At 45.9% G+C, this 16257-nt stretch overlaps 1 protein-coding gene across 1 annotated transcript in view; it reads left to right on the forward strand.

Annotated features, from left to right (window-relative positions):
* Window positions 1-9384: 9384 nt before the first annotated feature.
* LOC135052231 (vomeronasal type-2 receptor 26-like) overlaps window positions 9385-16257 on the forward strand; it is a 49684-nt gene continuing 42811 nt past the window's right edge. The window contains exon 1 of the mRNA XM_063957427.1: window positions 9385-9432. Within this exon, the coding sequence (XP_063813497.1) occupies window positions 9385-9432 (48 nt within the window). The remainder of the gene's footprint in view (window positions 9433-16257) is intronic.

The following is a 16257-nucleotide window of genomic DNA, read 5'->3' on the forward strand; positions in this document are numbered from 1 at the left end:
TGCTGCCATGTCGTCATGGCAACCGGGAGACAAGTGCTAGCGGAGTAACCTGAGCGCAGCTGATACTCCGGTTCGGGTCTTTTGCTGTGCAGTGGTTACAGGCTCTGTGCACGGCAGGGGATCCGGTGCTGGTTTTTGTGCTCACAGTCTGTGAGGTCTGAGTGGGGCGTGGACAGCACCTGCTATATAAGGCCTCTTCTCAGGTTAAGCAGATGCTGCTGAATCTTTGTTGGTTAGTCAGTTCCTGAAAGTTAGCCAGTACTGTGTAGCTTTGTATTTGTTGTTGCTTACTGCAAATAGGCCTGGGGATTTGGTACTACACTCTGCCAATCCAGACCTAGCAGTAAGACTGGAGTCAGTCGTTTAACTTGCTGGGGTTCTTTTGCTACTCTGTGAACTTAGCAAGTTTGCGGCTGTATTCTCACACTTGCCTGCCTAAATCCTGTCTCACTGTGCAAGGTGTTCAGGTGTCAGTTTAGTGGCAGTAAGCTGAACCTGTGCACTGCAAGTGAAGATTAGGATTGTGGAGACTCTCCTTGTGTCTATCATTCCATCTCTGACCAAGGAGTTTACTGCCACACCCGTTGGTAACCCTTTAGGGTTTTGCTGTTGCCCTTAGCAACAGCATTTCGGGTTCTCTACGTATTAAAACACAACATCTTGCTTTTTCCATCTGAGCATTACTAATACTAGGGAGACACCCAGTTTCTTAGCCTCTGGGCTTCTCTGTTCACTTTGTGTTTATTTTGTTACCCTACCACCTTCTGTGTACGTAATGTCATATTCCCCAGTCTGTCTGTGAGTTCATTTGTTTTGCATCCCTATCCGTTCAGACACCAGTACATTCCTGCAGGCACTGGTGTGCATAACAGTTCAAACACCAGTACATTCCTGCAGGCATTGGTGTGCATAACAGTTCAGACACCAGTACATTCCTGCAGGCACTGGTGTGCATAACATATTCAGCAGCTTAATACTCCTGTTGAAATTTTGTGGGAATATGGAGCATACCCCTCAAAATACGTTGCAACAGGTGGTCGATCAGGATCAGGTCCTGACTCGACAATTTAATGATTTGTCCATTAAAATGCACACCTCCCAGGCCGCTGGCGGAGCTCCCGCAGCAGCAGCACCTTCAGGGGTTAAGGAGCCGAAAGTAAATCTCCCGGATCGTTTTTCTGGAGATCGCTCGCAGTTCTTTTGTTTCAAGGAGAGCTGCAAGCTATACTTCCGGCTTTGGCCTCAGTCTTCTGGGTCGGAGATTCAGCGGGTGGGCATAGTGATTTCCTTGCTACAAGGAGACCCACAGGTCTGGGCATATGGGTTGCAGCCTGACTGTCCGTCGCTTAAAAGTGTTGATGCTTTTTTACGGCACTGGGCGTGTTGTATGATGACCCTGACAAGACGGCCTCAGCCGAGGCTCAGATTTCGATCCTTAAGCAAGGGCGAAGGCCAGTTGAGGTTTACTGTACGGAGTTTCGGAGGTTGGCCCATGATACCCAGTGGAATGACCCAGCCCTGAGATACCAGTACCGAAGAGGTCTTTCTAACCAGATAAAAGACCAACTGGTACAATATCCCTTGCCTGATAGCTTGGATCAGCTCATGCAGTTATCCATCCGGGTGGATAGACGGCTGAGAGAGCGTAGGCTTGAAAGGGAGACCGAGGTTTCCTTCTTTCCCAAGGGAACCTCAGACTCTGAGGAATTTTCCGAGGAGCCTATGCAGATTGGGGCTACCCGCCTCTCCTTGAGTGAGAAGACGCGGAGGAGACAGCAGAGGTTGTGTTTGTACTGTGGGAATAAAGGTCATGTGGTAGTATCATGCCCAGAAAAGCCGGAAAACTTCAGGGCCTGAGGGTGATGGGAAATATCCTGTCAGGCCAGAAGTCAGAATTTCTCAAGAAGACTTTTATCATTCCGGTGACCTTGAAGATCCTCGGTCAAACTGTCAAGACTGAGGCCTTTGTGGACAGTGGGGCCGACGGGGTTTTTATGGACCGCCAATTCGCCCTGAAACACTCTGTTCCCTTAGTACCCTTGGCATCGGAAATTGAGATTTGTGGGTTAAACGGGGAACCATTATCCCAAGGTAAAATTACCTCTTGCACTAGCCAGATTTCTTTGTTTATTGGAGCCACACATTCTGAAAAATTGTCCTTTTATGTGACTGTCTGTACTTTTGCCCCATTGGTGTTGGGGTTACCCTGGTTAAGGGCCCACAATCCTCAATTTGACTGGGTCTCTGGGGAGATTCTTAGTTGGGGTAGTGATTGTTTCAGGAGTTGCTTGAGCCTTCCAGTCAGGCTCTCGCAGCTAAGTTTGCCAGGATTGCCAGGGTGTTATGCAGATTTTGCGGACGTGTTCTCCAAAAAAGTTGCAGAGGTACTACCTCCCCATCGCCCCTATGACTGTGCCATTGATTTGTTGCCAAATGCTAAGCTTCCCAAGAGCAGGTTGTACTCCCTGTCACGTCCTGAGACTCAGGCTATGGCAGAGTACATTCAGGAGAACTTGGCTAAGGGATTTATCAGACCTTCACAGTCTCCAGTTGGGTCGGGGTTCTTCTTCGTGGGTAAAAAGGACGGTTCGTTGCAACCCTGCATCGACTTCAGGGAATTGAACCGTATCACGATTAAAAACTCATACCCACTGCCTCTCATTTTGGTCTTGTTTGACCAGCTTCGTACTGCCACCATTTTTTCTAAGATTGACCTACGCGGTGCGTACAATCTAATCCGAATAAGAGAGGGGGATGAATGGAAGACTGCCTTTAATACCCACTCAGGGCATTATGAATATTTGGTGATGCCTTTTGGGCTCTGTAATGCCCCGGCAGTCTTCCAGGATTTCATGAATGATGTACTCAGGGAATATTTGGATAGATTCTTAGTTGTATACTTAGATGACATCCTAATCTTCTCCCATTCCCTTGAGGAACATCGGAAGCATGTACGCTTAGTCCTCCAGAAAGTCAGAGACCACCGGCTTGGGGCGAAGCTGGAGAAGTGCAAATTTGAAGTTCAGCAAATTGCATTCCTAGGATATATTATCTCCCAAGAAGGTTTCCAAATGGAGGGTTCCAAGGTACAGGCAGTCCTGTATTGGGTGCAGCCCACTAGTTTGAAGGCGCTTCAGCGTTTTTTGGGCTTTGCAAACTTTTATAGACGATTTATCACTGGATTTTCGTCTATAGTGGCGCCCTTGGTGGAACTCACTAAGAAAGGGGCGGATGTTGCTCACTGGTCTTGTGAGGCTAAAGCGGCTTTTGCCCGTCTCAAAAGGGCATTTGAATCGGCCAAGGTGCTGCGACACCCAGATCCAGAGCGTCCTTCTGTGGTGGAGATGGATGCCTCTGAGATGGGTTTTGGGGCAGTGCTCTCTCAGATGGGAGTGTCTGATAATCGCCTTCATCCCTGTGCTTACTTTTCCCGTAAAATTTCGCCTGCCGAGATTAATTATGACGTGGGTAACCGGGAATTGTTGGCTATTAAGGATGCACTCGAGGAGTGGAGACACTGGCTTGAGGGGGCTAAGTTTGTGGTCTCAATTCTCACCGACCATAAGAATCTGGCATATTTAGAGTCAGCGAAGCGTCTCAATGCCAGGCAGGCACGATGGGCTTTGTTTTTTGCTCGCTTTAATTTTTTGATAACATATCGCTCTGGGTCAAAAAACATCAAGGCTGATGCGCTCTTGCAGAGTTTTGCTCCAATCCAGGAGACCATCGAGGAGCCGTTGCCCATTGTGTCCCCATCATGTATTAAAGTGGGCATTACCCAGGACCTCTTATCATTAGTCCTTAGAGCACAGGAGCAGGCTCCTCCAGACCTTCCGGTAGGTCTTTTGTTTGTGCCTCCTAGGTTAAGACAGCGAGTGTTCCTGGAATTCCATGCCAAGAAGTCGGCAGGTCACCCGGGTATTGCCAGAACTCAGGAGTTGCTATCTAGGGCGGTGTGGTGGCCCTCGGTAGGCTAAGGATGTGGATCAGTGGGTTCGGGCATGTGACATCTGTGCCCGAAATAAGACTCCTAGAGGGGTTCCTGTTGGCCCATTGCATCCACTCTCTATCCCATCTAAGCCATGGACCCACATTTCAATGGATTTTGTGGTGGACTTGCCCAAATCCTCGGGGATGACAGCCATCTGGGTTGTCGTTGACAGGTTTTCGAAGATGGCGCACTTCGTTCCACTGCTTGGGCTGCCATCGGCCAGACGACTGTCTGAATTATTTATGCTGCATGTTGTGCGTCTCCACGGGTTGCCACTTGATGTGGTCTCTGACCACGGATCCCAGTTTGTGGCAAAATTCTGGAGGGCATTTTGTTCCGATCTCCAGATTTCTGTCAGCTTGTCATCAGGCTACCATCCGCAGTCTAATGGGCAGACTGAAAGGGTGAACCAGTCCTTGGAGCAGTTCCTCAGGTGTTATGTCTCCAAGTGTCAGACTGACTGGGTTGCTCATCTGTCCATGGCGGAGTTTGCCTATAACAACGCGGCTCACTCTGCTACAGGGATCTCTCCCTTCCTTTGTGTGTATGGGCATCATCCTAAGGCCAATTCTTTTGACCCCCTGGACTCCACGCCTGGTGGTTCCTCTGTGGTTTCGGTCCTTAGAGGTATTTGGAGGAAAGTGAAGAAGCCCTTGTGTCTGTGTCATTAGTGACCAAAAGGGTTTTTGATAAGCGGAAAAGACCCTGCAGCTTCAAATTAGGAGACTTCGTCTGGTTGTCTACCAAGAATTTGAAGTTGAGACAGCCATCTCATAAGTTAGGCCCCCGGTTCATCGGCCCTTATAAGATCACCAGGGTTATCAATCCAGTGGCATTTCAGTTAGATCTGCCCCATTCTTTGGGTATCAATAAAACATTTCATTGTTCCCTTTTAAAACGGGCGATTAGTAATCCTTCTTCCAGTGGAAGACCCTCCCCTCTTCTGATACGTGGCCAGAGGGAGTTTGTTGTTGAAAGGATTCTTGACTCCAAGATGGTTCGGGGTCGGCTGTCATTTTTGGTGCACTGGAAGGGGTATGGCCCGGAGGAGCGGTCGTGGGTGCGCAGTTGTGATCTTCATGCCCCCAGACTGATACGCTCTTTCTTCTCGCAGTTCCCCGATAAACCCGGTGGTAGGGGTTCTTTGACCCCTCATCAGAAGGGGGGTACTGTAAGGGTCTCCTGCCCTGTGCTGCCACGTCGTCATGGCAACCGGGAGACAAGTGCTAGCGGAGTAACCTGAGCGCAGCTGATACTCCGGTTCGGGTCTTTTGCTGTGCAGTGGTTACAGGCTCTGTGCACGGCAGGGGATCCGGTGCTGGTTTTTGTGCTCACAGTCTGTGAGGTCTGAGTGGGGCATGGACAGCACCTGCTATATAAGGCCTCTTCTCAGGTTAAGCAGATGCTGCTGAATCTTTGTTGGTTAGTCAGTTCCTGAAAGTTAGCCAGTACTGTGTAGCTTTGTATTTGTTGTTGCTTACTGCAAATAGGCCTGGGGATTTGGTACTACACTCTGCCAATCCAGACCTAGCAGTAAGACTGGAGTCAGTCGTTTAACTTGCTGGGGTTCTTTTGCTACTCTGTGAACTTAGCAAGTTTGCGGCTATATTCTCAGACTTGCCTGCCTAAATCCTGTCTCACTGTGCAAGGTGTCAGGTGTCAGTTTAGTGGCAGTAAGCTGAACCTGTGCACTGCAAGTGAGGATTAGGATTGTGGAGACTCTCCTTGTGTCTATCATTCCATCTCTGACCAAGGAGTTTACTGCCACACCCGTTGGTAACCCTTTAGGGTTTTGCTGTTGCCCTTAGCAACAGCATTTCGGGTTCTCTACGTATTAAAACACAACATCTTGCTTTTTCCATCTGAGCATTACTAATACTAGGGAGACACCCAGTTTCTTAGCCTCTGGGCTTCTCTGTTCACTTTGAGTTTATTTTGTTACCCTACCACCTTCTGTGTACGTAATGTCATATTCCCCAGTCTGTCTATGAGTTCATTTGTTTTGCATCCCTATCCGTTCAGACACCAGTACATTCCTGCAGGCACTGGTGTGCATAACAGTTCAAACACCAGTACATTCCTGCAGGCACTGGTGTGCATAACAGTTCAGACACCAGTACATTCCTGCAGGCACTGGTGTGCATAACAGTTCAAACACCAGTACATTCCTGCAGGCATTGTTGTGCATAACAGTTCAGACACCAGTACATTCCTGCAGGCACTTGTGTGCATAACAACTATTTGGATCTTAATTTCTGACACAACAAATCAAAACTTTGATGTTGCTGACTGGACTCTAGTCCACAAAGACCTCTTTAGCCACTGAGTCATACGTCTCTTGTATTCACATGGGTTACCTTTTTCATTGATAATTATAACGTCTCTTTTTAATAACGTTAAACTCTTGGGACAGACAGGGATACATTTGGGTGGCAAATTATGAATAGAAAAAAAACCCGTAGAGAGTAGGGATAAACCCCACCAACAAACTGTGATAATATATCAGGATTAATATGACAACCTATACCTGTAGCAAAACCGGTTCTAACTGTACCGACAAAACTGAAATCACTCTTTTGCTATATACCTTTAAATTCACAATAATCGGACTCTATAACAGAATAATACCACAAAAAATATTGAGCATTTGCAATTCTGACATGTCATTTAGATATAAAACCAAATGTTTCCTTGCAAAAGTGAAACTGAAACTTATGCATGTACGTTATCAGAAAAAACACAGAACAGAAACATAATAAAAATGTGAACCTTTTAAACAGACAAAACACCTGGCCAACTAGGAGTGGCACTGCAATGGCAGACAAGAGGGCACTTAAAAAAATAGTCCCCAAACAGCACATCATGCAAAGAAGAAAAAGAGGTGCAATGAGGTAGCCGTATGTGACACAAGTGTGCGGCACAAACAACATGGGACGTGCTGGAATTTGACAAGATGTAATACACGGACAATTTTGATGGCACAGGAGAGGGTACCCCTAAACCACACACACATGACAAAGCCTGTAAAATTAATTTGGATGATAATCACCCTTTTATTTGGAATTATTATAATAATATGCAGAACAGGCAAGCGTACCCCTACACCACAGAGGGTAAACCCTGTAAAAATTATTTTGATAATAATATAAGTGATGTATATAACCCTTTTATTTGGAGTAAATAATATACAACAAAGGACACCACCACTGGACTTATAGCAGCACAAGACACCACCACTGGACTGGACTTACGTGGCAGTACCCCTGGACTTTTACGGCAGTACCCCTGGACTTGTGTGGCAGTGTCAGACAGGATGGCACTTTAAAAACTAGTCCCCAATCAGCACTTAATGCAAATAAGTAAAATAGGTGCAATGAGGTGGCTGTATGACTAAGCTAAGAGACACAAGTGTGCGGCACAAACACCTGGCCCATCTAGGAGTGGCACTGCAGTCCCACTGCACTAATGTCGGATACCTGATGCATGTCTAACACCAGCATAGTTGTTATTGCCTCAGTAATACGCTTGACAACAGGGTAACTGCTGTCATATTTCATCTTCCTTGCAAAGGACTGTTGGACAGTCAATTGCTTAGTTGAAGTAGTACAAGTGGTCTTCCGAATTCCCCTCTGGGATGACATCATCTCCCAGCAGCAATAACAGCAGCAGGAGGAAGTAGTTCTTGATCTTTCCCTATTTTATCTTCCAAATATTTGTTCTCCATTATTTTTCTGGAGTAATATAACAAATGGCAGCAGAGGACACCACTGTGACTGGAATGATGCAGCACAAGACACCACCACTGGACTGATGCAGCACAACATAGCACCACTGGACTGGACTTATACAGAAGCACTGGACATTTGGCAGCAGAGCACACCACCACTGTGACTTGACTGATGCAGCATAAGACACTACCACTGAACCGATGCAGGACACTGAAAACGGAGACACGTCCTCTCTCTACACTCTGCAATGCTGGAGTGAAACTGGTGGCGACGCGTGGCTGTTTATATGGAATCCCAATCCCGCGAGAATCCGACAGCGGGATGATGGCATTTTGCCTCGTTCTGGTTTCCCAGTCAGGTGGGAAAACGCAAGCCAGGCTTGGTTCCGGGCTTGGGTAGCGAAGTCCAGTAGGGTTCGGTTCTCAGAGAACCCAACCCGCTCATCTCTACTATATATGTACAGTTTTTGATTAATATCAGGATATCGTCCAAATAAACCAAAATGTCCTTGTATAAAAGGTCTCAGGAGATGCTATTTATGTATTTTTGAGAAACAGCAGGGGCATTGCTTAATCCGAAAGGCATGACCAGATACTCATATTGGCCATGCAAGTGTTGAAGGGTGTCTATCTCTAATCACCAGATCTGATCCTAATTAGATTTTTTGCCCCATGAAGATCAGACTTAGTAAAATCTTTTATTCCTTTAATTTTGTCAAAGAGCTCAGATATTAAGGGTGCAGGATAACGGTCCTTAACTATGGTGGTCATTCCGAGTTGTTTGCTTGTTGCCGTTTTTCGCAATGGAGCGATTAGGTGGAAAATGCGCATGCATTCACTAATTTAACACAAAACTTTGGAGATTTGTACAAACTCGAACAATGTTTTTTCATCGCTCGAGTGTTCGTAGTGTTATTGACAGGAAGTGGGTGGTTCTGGACAGAAACAGGCCGTTTTCAGGGAGTGTGCTAAAAAATGCAGGCGTTACAGGTAAAAACGCAGGAGTGGCTTTAGAAACGGGGGAGTGGCTGGCCGAACGCAGGACGTGTTTGTGACTTCAAACCAGGAACTAAACAGACTGAGGTGATTGCAATCTAGGAGTAGGTCTGGAGCTACTCAGAAACTGCAACACATTATTTAGTAGCAGTTCTGCTAATCTGTCGTTCGCTGTTCTGCTAAGCTAAGATACACTCCCAGAGGGTGGCGGCCTATTATTTGCAATGCTGCTAAAAGCAGCTAGCAAGCGAACAACTCGGAATGACCACTTATGATAGCATTCAGGCCACAGTATTCCCAGTAACCCAAGTACATCTTCTAAGCAAAAAAGACCCCAGCTCCAACACGTGACTTGGACTCTCTAATGAACCCACATTCAAGGATCTCCTTGATATACTGTACAGATGTGCCCTCAAACACCTTTCCCTCTTTGCTTCATTTGGCATGAAACGCTTAACTTGGCTAAAATGCTCAACCAACGAGTAGTGATTTGATGGATTCCTATTTATATTTTTTTCTACAAAAGAATGTGTATAAAGTAGCAGATTAAAGTATCATATCTTAAGAAAAAGCACAAGGTGTGTCTAAGTTACAGATTCCATTGCCTGGCTAATTTGGCCATATGTCTTAAATGAGGAAGAGTGTATGTGGACACATCTGTATTGGGTAAATGACTGCGTTTCTGAGAATAACAGATGGAACACTCTTCCATGAGGAGGTATTTTCCCTGATAATACTGTAGGTCAATAGGACAACCCCACTCCCAATGAACCGGCAGTGTCCCCATAGCTTTTTTAATGAACACGTTACTAAAGGCCTGATAAGGAGACAGTTGTGCTCAGGATGGTTTTTTCTGTGAGTATCTGATTTTTGGTAGAAATTATTGGTGATAGTGAGACCACCAAAACTAAATCTGGGGTTTATTCTAATCTAAAAATGGAGAATACCCTTGTCAGACGCAGAATAATTGCTTCAGCTCTTGGAAGCACATAAAAGGAGATCTTCTCTCTATGGAGACCGTCAATTTGCATGGTCAGATCATGGGTTTTGTAGTGAATTGTAGCCATAGGAATTTTACTCCCATCCATACCAATTGTGTAGATGAGGGTTCTCAGAGGCACACAGGGAATCCTATACTCCTGGACCATTTTGGCTGTAATAAAAATTCCATTGGCACCTTAATCAAGGAAGGTCTTAAGTGGTTCTGTAACTTTTCTAATAGTAAGGACAATTCAATAGTAAACAGAGATGGATTACCTTCTTTTGGTGTGTGTTGAAATGTAACTAATCTTACCATCTCAAGATCACTTAGGTCCTCTCATTTCCTGGACACTGCGAACAACTTGAAAGAAAGTGACATGGCTCACAACACTATAAGCAAAGTTTGTTTTTGAATTTCCTTTCTCTCTCTTCAGTCAGAAGCAAGATTTACCAACTTGCATAAGTTATTCAGAAGGTAGACTAGGAGCCAGTTTGAAACTGAAACTTCATGACTGTTCCATTTCCTGCACTCTCTCCGTATGGCAGAAATCCATGCATATGCACAATGATGTTAGATCGTCAATGGATGTTAGTAATTCTCTGGACACCAGTTCATCTGTGATACACTTGGCCTACCCCTGCATGAACGCTGCAACCATAGCTTTATTATCCCACCCAAGCTTAGAGTCAAGGGTCCTGAACTGCACAGCAAATTTCCTTACAGATTGGGTGCCCTGTTTCACTTGCATAATTGCTGATACAGCAGATGTCACCCATCCAGGTTCATCAAAGGCTTTCTTGAAGGCTTCCAAAAAAGCTTAGATCTTGAACTTAACCAAGCACTGATCAAAGTACCCCAGATAACTTTGGGGGTCACTATCTAATTTTGAGTCAGAATCTGTATCAGTGTGGAAGCTCCTGCAGCTTTAACAGGCACTGCAGGATGTAGCACAGTTTGTGCCAGATGTGGCAGGATGGTATTGACCTGCTGAACAAGTGTCTGTAGGTAATACATAATCTGAGCCTGATATTGCTCTTGATTATCAACTCTGGTGAGGAGATTTACCAACAATTGTTTTGGTTATGAATTTCTAGTAGCATCCATGTTGGGCTGTTACAATTCAGAGGTGGATAAAATGAATGCTACTGTAACCTGTACTTCGGCATTGGCTTAGACTAGAAAAGAGGAGCAGAGCCTAACATGCCAGTGGTGTTCACCAGCAATGCAAGGAGGTATGGGCTTCACTGCACCAGACATACAGGTCACAACCCTCTTTTGGGGTTCCTTAGTACAGAGCTGGTACACACTGGAGACGTTCTCAGAAATTCATCATGAGTTGTATAACATGGAGATAGAAGACTGGGACACTGACAAAATGGGAACACAGGGACCGCAACTGAGAACAAACATACCTGGAACAGAATGAGGTGGTAGCAGAAACCTGGAATAAGAAACTAGAAGTTGTTACACAATAAGAACTAAGGCTGTTCAGTTCACATAAACTCCAGTTTAAAAGGTGTGGATTCAAACTTACCCTTTAAATTTTACACAGGTTGATGTTCACATCCCTATGGTAGCTGTGGCAACCTGACAGAAGGAGGAAGGAAACATCAGTAATGTCAGATCACGGCAGTGGGCAGCAGTTTCCTAACCACTGCAGGACCATAGCAAATCTGGGGATCAAGCTCTGCCAGATCTGCTAAAAGAGCTCTGGGACCCAGCACACTGTGGAAATGTTTCACTCCAGAGTGCAAAGTAAGCAAGGGATGTTTCTACAAGTAATAAGTGCATCTAAATATTATTTCAGCTCCCATATTTATACCTTGGGTGGCTTAGTGGCGCAAGGGACTGCTCTTGAATAACTGTTTCCTATTAACTAGGCTTGTCCAAATGTCACTCATTTTGTGACCTGTACAATCAGGTGCTGTCCATTATATTTTAATCTTTATTAAGAAATTAATGTGTTACATATATGCAAATAAAACGCTGTTTATACACTGAAGAAAGGACTTTTCATTGTCTATCTTGGGTTTACCATTTGCATCTGCTGGCTGCCAATGTCTCCATGGAGAAATGTATTAAAAAATAATCATGTATAAGTACCAATGTAATTGTTGCTACCTAAAGTTCAGGATGTCTATATTGCAAAGGTCATGTCAGCCAACTACAGCAATTTTCTCTCCAGTAGTTACAGGAGAGGACTGTCCAGGTAGGTGGGATGGGGTGGGACACTGTAAATCACATAATCTCAACCCCAACCTCTGCGATGTTTGCTGAGATTCCCAAATTTGTGTTTTCTGGGTGGCTGACCACAAAGACATTAGGCATAGCAAATTGCATCATATTTGACCATTATACCATCCGCTTTAAAGGGTGGTTGGGGATGGGCAGATGATGTGGGAGTTTTGCCCATCTTTCCAAGAGCAAGTAAGGCTTCCTCACTTCTAAGTCAGCTGCTGACAGTTGGTATAGGCAGAGAAATGCATTAAGTGACCTCCAAGAGCTAGTGAAAATATTTGTGGACCTTACTCTACCACAATCAATGCAGTCCATGGAATTCCTGGATGGCTGCTGCTCCATATACAGTATGTATATCTGCCTTAAAGAATTACCTGAAGTTTTGACTTTCTTTTAGGACATTACAGATGTATCTTTATATATAGCCTCAATATGCCACGCAGTTGGAGATGCCTGGCATGAGTGAGCTGACAGGTCCCATGCAACTCTGATACCATCAGGCATCTTTTGTTTGCTGTAAATGCATCTTTGACACAATGTTATGTGACTAGGAGTCACCAGGAAACTGTGCTGATTAACTTGCCATGCAAAACTTGTATATACTGTATGTGTGCAATTGAGTCTGTATACATAGTATAATGGCACTTGGCATGTAAAAAAGACCCAACTGTTGCCTTATATCACTTCAGATTCAGAGACTCATTCGCACACAGATGTCACAACTGAGGGCCTGAGCTGACGGGAGGCAGCCTCAGTTGTAGGGGCTGAGATGTAACGGAACCTGGGAGGTTGTATCAGACCCCTAGACATGTAAGTAACATGTAGAATAACTGCAGGAAGGCGTGACCACGACAACCAGGATAAAAGTCAATGATGTTTATTATGACAAACTCTGTAACACAGCAGCAGTAAAAGGAAACATAAAAGTCAACAGAGGATAAATACAATTCCTGGGTACTACAGGGTGGCAAGGGCCACAGGCACTGGTAGTGTGAGACAGTTCTTATAATCTTCTAGTTGGAAAGTCCTTACCAGGCCTGACTGTAGCAATGGAGAGAACCCAGGATCGTACCAGCCGGTGTTCCAGGAAAGGCTGGGCTGCTGAAGATACTGGCTGGAACCAGACTGTTGTTGATACGGACTGGATACTGGCTGGGACCAGTTAAATAATAAACGAACTTGAGAGCGATGAAATAATAATGAAGTTTGGAGTTTGAGAGCGGTGAAATAATATTACCGGTGGAGAGTGGTAAACTGCAGAAAAGGACACCGGCCCTTTAAGAGAAGCTGTACACTGCTGGAAGCTGGGCTGGAAGCAGGTGATTGTTTTAGCTGGAAACAGGTGAGTCCAGAATGGATCGGAGAGTCAGGCTACACCGCAGATGGAATGCTGGTGCGGGTCTCTATAGCAGAAGTCTGGAGACAGGAGCTGGAACCTGGAAGACAACCACAGGAGAGAGACAAACTGGAACTAGGTTAGACAACCAAAGCACTGACGCCTTCCTTGCTCAGGCACAGCTTACTTATACCTGCAGCAAGGAAGGGGTTGGCTAGGCAATTATGCAAATCAACAATACAGACAGCAGATTGGTGGAAATGATCAGATGACAAAATCCAAGATGGCTGCGCCCATGCAGACACTTGGAGGGAAGTTTGGTTTGTAATCCATGTGAGAATTGAAACAGTAATGGCGACGCCGGCCACAGGAGACAGGAGACGCCAGACTGACAAGCGCACATTTAACCACGCGGGCACAGCGGAGGCCGCGGCTGATGAAATCACCACTCTGACATTCTGCATGTGGAAACTCAGGAACAGCGGGATCCGGTCCTGGAACGCTGAGCAAGCCTTAGGAGGCATCTGAAGGGTAAGTAATGGCGTCCAGATACCCGGATCGTGACAGCACCCCCCCTTTAGGAGTGGCCCCAGGACACTTCTTAGGCTTTAAAGGAAACTTTGCGTGGAAATTTCGGACCAAGGCAGGAGCATGGACGTCTGAGGCATTGGTCCAAGAGCGTTCTTCAGGACCATAGCCCTTCCAGTCAATGAGGTATTGTAACTGACCGTAACGGAAACGTGAGTCCAAAATCTTGGCCACCTCGTACTCGAGGTTGAGTCTGAACTTTGGGAGCTGGAGGAAGTGCGGAATGAAACCGATTCAGGATCAGCGGTTTCAACAAAGAAACATGAAATGTCCTGGGTATTTTCAAGAAGGATGGTAACTGTAACCTGCAGGCAACAGGATTGATGACTTGTTCAATCTTGAAGGGTCCGATGTAGCGAGGTGCAAATTTCATGCTGGGAACTCTCAACCTCAAATTCTTCGTGGACAACCACACACGATCACCCACCTTGAGAGCAGGAACCGCTCTACGCTTCCTATCGGCAAACTTCTTATACCTGAATGAGGCTTTAAGCAGGGCTGCGCGGACGTTCCTCCAGTTATTTGAAAACTGACGCAAGGTGACATCTACTGCTGGAACAGAAGTTGCGGGAAGCGGTTGGAATTCTGGGACTTTAGGGTGGAATCCATAATTAATGAAGAATGGTGTAGAAGAAGATGAGGAATGGTATTGATTGTTGTGGCTGAACTCGGCCCAAGGAAGGAGTTGAACCCAGTCATCTTGAGAGGAAGACACATATATACGGAGGAAGGCCTCCAAGTCCTGATTCACCCTCTCGGTTTGACCATTGGTCTGAGGATGGTAAGCCGTGGAAAACTTTAACTTGACTTGGAGGGCTTGACACAAACTTCGCCAAAATTTGGCTACAAATTGTACTCCACGATCCGAGATGATCTCTTCAGGAAGACCGTGAAGTCGGAAGATCTCTTGTATAAACACTTGAGCCAACTTGGAAGCTGACGGAAGACCGGTGAGAGGAAAGAAATGTGCCATCTTGGTGAACCGGTCAACTACCACCCAGATGGTATTAAACTTGTTGCAGATAGGTAGATCGGAAACAAAGTCCATCGACAAATGGGTCCATGGTCGACGGGGAACAGATAATGGAACCAGTTGCCCCTCAGGCGACTGGCGGGAGACTTTGTGTTGGGCACACTTTGGGCAGGAGGCAATAAATTCCATAACGTCCTTCTTCAGAGTTGGCCACCAGTAGGACCTATAAATAAATTCAAGGGTTTTCTGAATGCCTGTATGTCCAGCAAAACGGGAAGCATGGGCCCAATGCATGAGCTTCTTCCTTAGAACTGTCTTAACAAAACTTTTCCCTGGTGGAGGCGTAGAGTCCATCCCTACCGTGGAGAATGCCAATGGATTAATAATAGGATGCTTGTCTGCAGACTCGGACTCATTTTCTTGCTCCCATGAGCGGGAAAGGGCATCGGCCTTACGATTCTGAGAACCCGGACAGAACTGGAGTTTAAAGTCAAACCTAGAGAAGAAAAGTGCCCATCTGGCCTGACGAGGATTCAGACATTGTGCGCCTTTGAGATATAAAAGATTTTTGTGGTCGGTGAGTATGGTGATTGAGTGGGAAGCTCCCTCCAACAGGTATCTCCACTCCTCCAGAGCGAGCTTGATGGCTAGCAACTCCTGATCGCCAATGGCATAGTTGCGCTCAGCTGGAGAGAACTTCCGGGAGAAGAAACTGCAAGGATGTAGATGTCCATCTTTGGCCCTCTGGGATAACACTGCTCCTACTCCAACGGAGGAGGCGTCTACCTCTAAGATAAAAGGAGAGTCGGTGTCAGGCTGTTTCAGAACTGGTGCAGAGATGAACCGTTGCTTCAGAAGGTGAAAGGCCTGTATAGCTTCCTCGGACCACTTGGACGGATTAGCACCTTTCTTGGTTAATGCAGTGATAGGCGCCACAATGGTGGAAAAGTCTCGTATAAATTTTCTATAATAATTGGCGAACCCTAAGAACCTCTGGACCCCTTTGAGGCTTAAGGGTATAGGCCAATTCTGGATTGCTTGGAGTTTCTCAGGATCCATCTCTAGTCCGGAACCGGACACAATGTAACCTAGAAACGGAATGGTTTTAACTTCAAACACACACTTCTCCAATTTACAATAGAGGTGATTGACACGGAGACGGGAAAGAACCTCTTTTACCCAGAAACGATGATCTTCGAGATTATTAGCAAAGATGAGGATGTCGTCTAGATAAACCACGACATGGCGGTACAAGATGTCCCTGAAGATCTCATTCACGAAGTGCTGGAAGACTGCTGGAGCGTTGCTCAATCCGAAGGGCATGACGAGGTACTCATAATGTCCGTCACGGGTGTTAAAGGCGGTCTTCCACTCGTCACCCTCACGGATTCGGATGAGATTGTAGGCACCCCTCAAGTCCAGCTTT

The sequence above is a fragment of the Pseudophryne corroboree genome, chromosome 1 (genome assembly GCF_028390025.1).
Source record: "Pseudophryne corroboree isolate aPseCor3 chromosome 1, aPseCor3.hap2, whole genome shotgun sequence".
NCBI classification, from domain to species: Eukaryota; Metazoa; Chordata; class Amphibia; order Anura; family Myobatrachidae; genus Pseudophryne; species Pseudophryne corroboree.